The sequence below is a fragment of the Opisthorchis viverrini genome, assembly GCF_000715545.1.
Source record: "Opisthorchis viverrini unplaced genomic scaffold opera_v5_427, whole genome shotgun sequence".
Lineage (NCBI taxonomy): Eukaryota > Metazoa > Platyhelminthes > Trematoda > Opisthorchiida > Opisthorchiidae > Opisthorchis > Opisthorchis viverrini.
The window spans coordinates 113,700-114,820 of record NW_008752088.1 but is presented as its reverse complement, the minus strand read 5'-3'; the positions used below and the strand labels follow the sequence as shown (position 1 = coordinate 114,820).

At 47.6% G+C, this 1,121-nt stretch overlaps 1 protein-coding gene across 1 annotated transcript; it reads right to left on the bottom strand.

Moving 5' to 3' along the window:
- Positions 1-407: 407 nt before the first annotated feature.
- Positions 408-1,121, bottom strand: T265_15304 (hypothetical protein; the record flags this gene model as incomplete). Its single annotated transcript, XM_009177489.1, has 1 exon — positions 408-1,121. A coding segment is annotated over one exon (714 nt), but the record flags the coding sequence as incomplete, so codon positions are not given.

The window sequence follows — 1,121 nt, the reverse complement described above, 5'->3', positions numbered from 1 at the left end:
TGATTCTCCTGGTCAGATCCCCACCCAATATGAACCCTGTGTCAAGACAATAACAACCACTCTAGAGATTTTACTCCAGATTTAGAGCATGGACCGGTTTTTAAACATCCATTTGTCCCACTGGCTGAAAAACGGCGGAAGTGATTCCCGGTAATGGTGTTAGCTGTGAATTCATATCAATAATCCACCGCGTAGCCGGCGTTTTTCGGCGCCAATTTTAACACTATCCTAAAGGTTCCTTTCTGTTGATTTTCCTGGTGTTCCGAAGAGGTTTCTGACACGTATGTACACAGCGTGTTAGCGGGAAGAGCAAGCATAACACTGGTCCGTTTATTAATAAGAATCAAGCAATATTAGACAGACAAAAGTTAACTAACTAACCAGTTAAGGAGCACAGACGGGGCTCAGACAATGTAGACAGGTCGACCATATTCGTCCACTCCAAATAGTCTCCTACCTTGAGTGTATAACAGTTGTTGGGACTGGTAAGGAATTAGTGAATCCTGTTGGTAAGTTACCGGAATATCCGCGCGTACAACTGTAGGACCAAGTTGTCCGGCACTCTCAACGACGGCTGTATCTTGAGTACTACCAAGTATCTGCCCATCAGCACCAATAACGCCATCTGTAGGACTTCCAACAACTGCAGTACCGGATGTAGCGCTGGTAGCTTTTGTGTTTGATGAGGATATAACCTCATTGCCACTGGTGGCACCGTTGCTCGTTGATACAGAAAGTAGGGATGGATTAGAATCACTTGCTACCATGTAAGTTCCTTGTCCAGTCGGCTGGCTACCCAATATATAGGCCGCCTGTGGCAAGTATCCTGCAGGCGCAACAAAGGCAGATCCCGTTGAAGCGTACATCGGGGTCAGCTGTTGTCCTCCCGTAGCAGACTGTAACTGGGCAAGTCGTTGTAGAGACAGTTGGTCCATCTGGCCCTGTTTTTCATTCGACAGGGAAGTCTGCATCAGCGAGAGCTGCGGATAGTTGGAACTCACCACATACGGGTTGTTTGCCCACACGTTAGGAGCCGCCACTCGCACACCAGCCACACCAGCACTTGCTGGGAAGATAACTGTAATGCAGCATAGAGCCAGCACTGACCAAACGTAAATCAT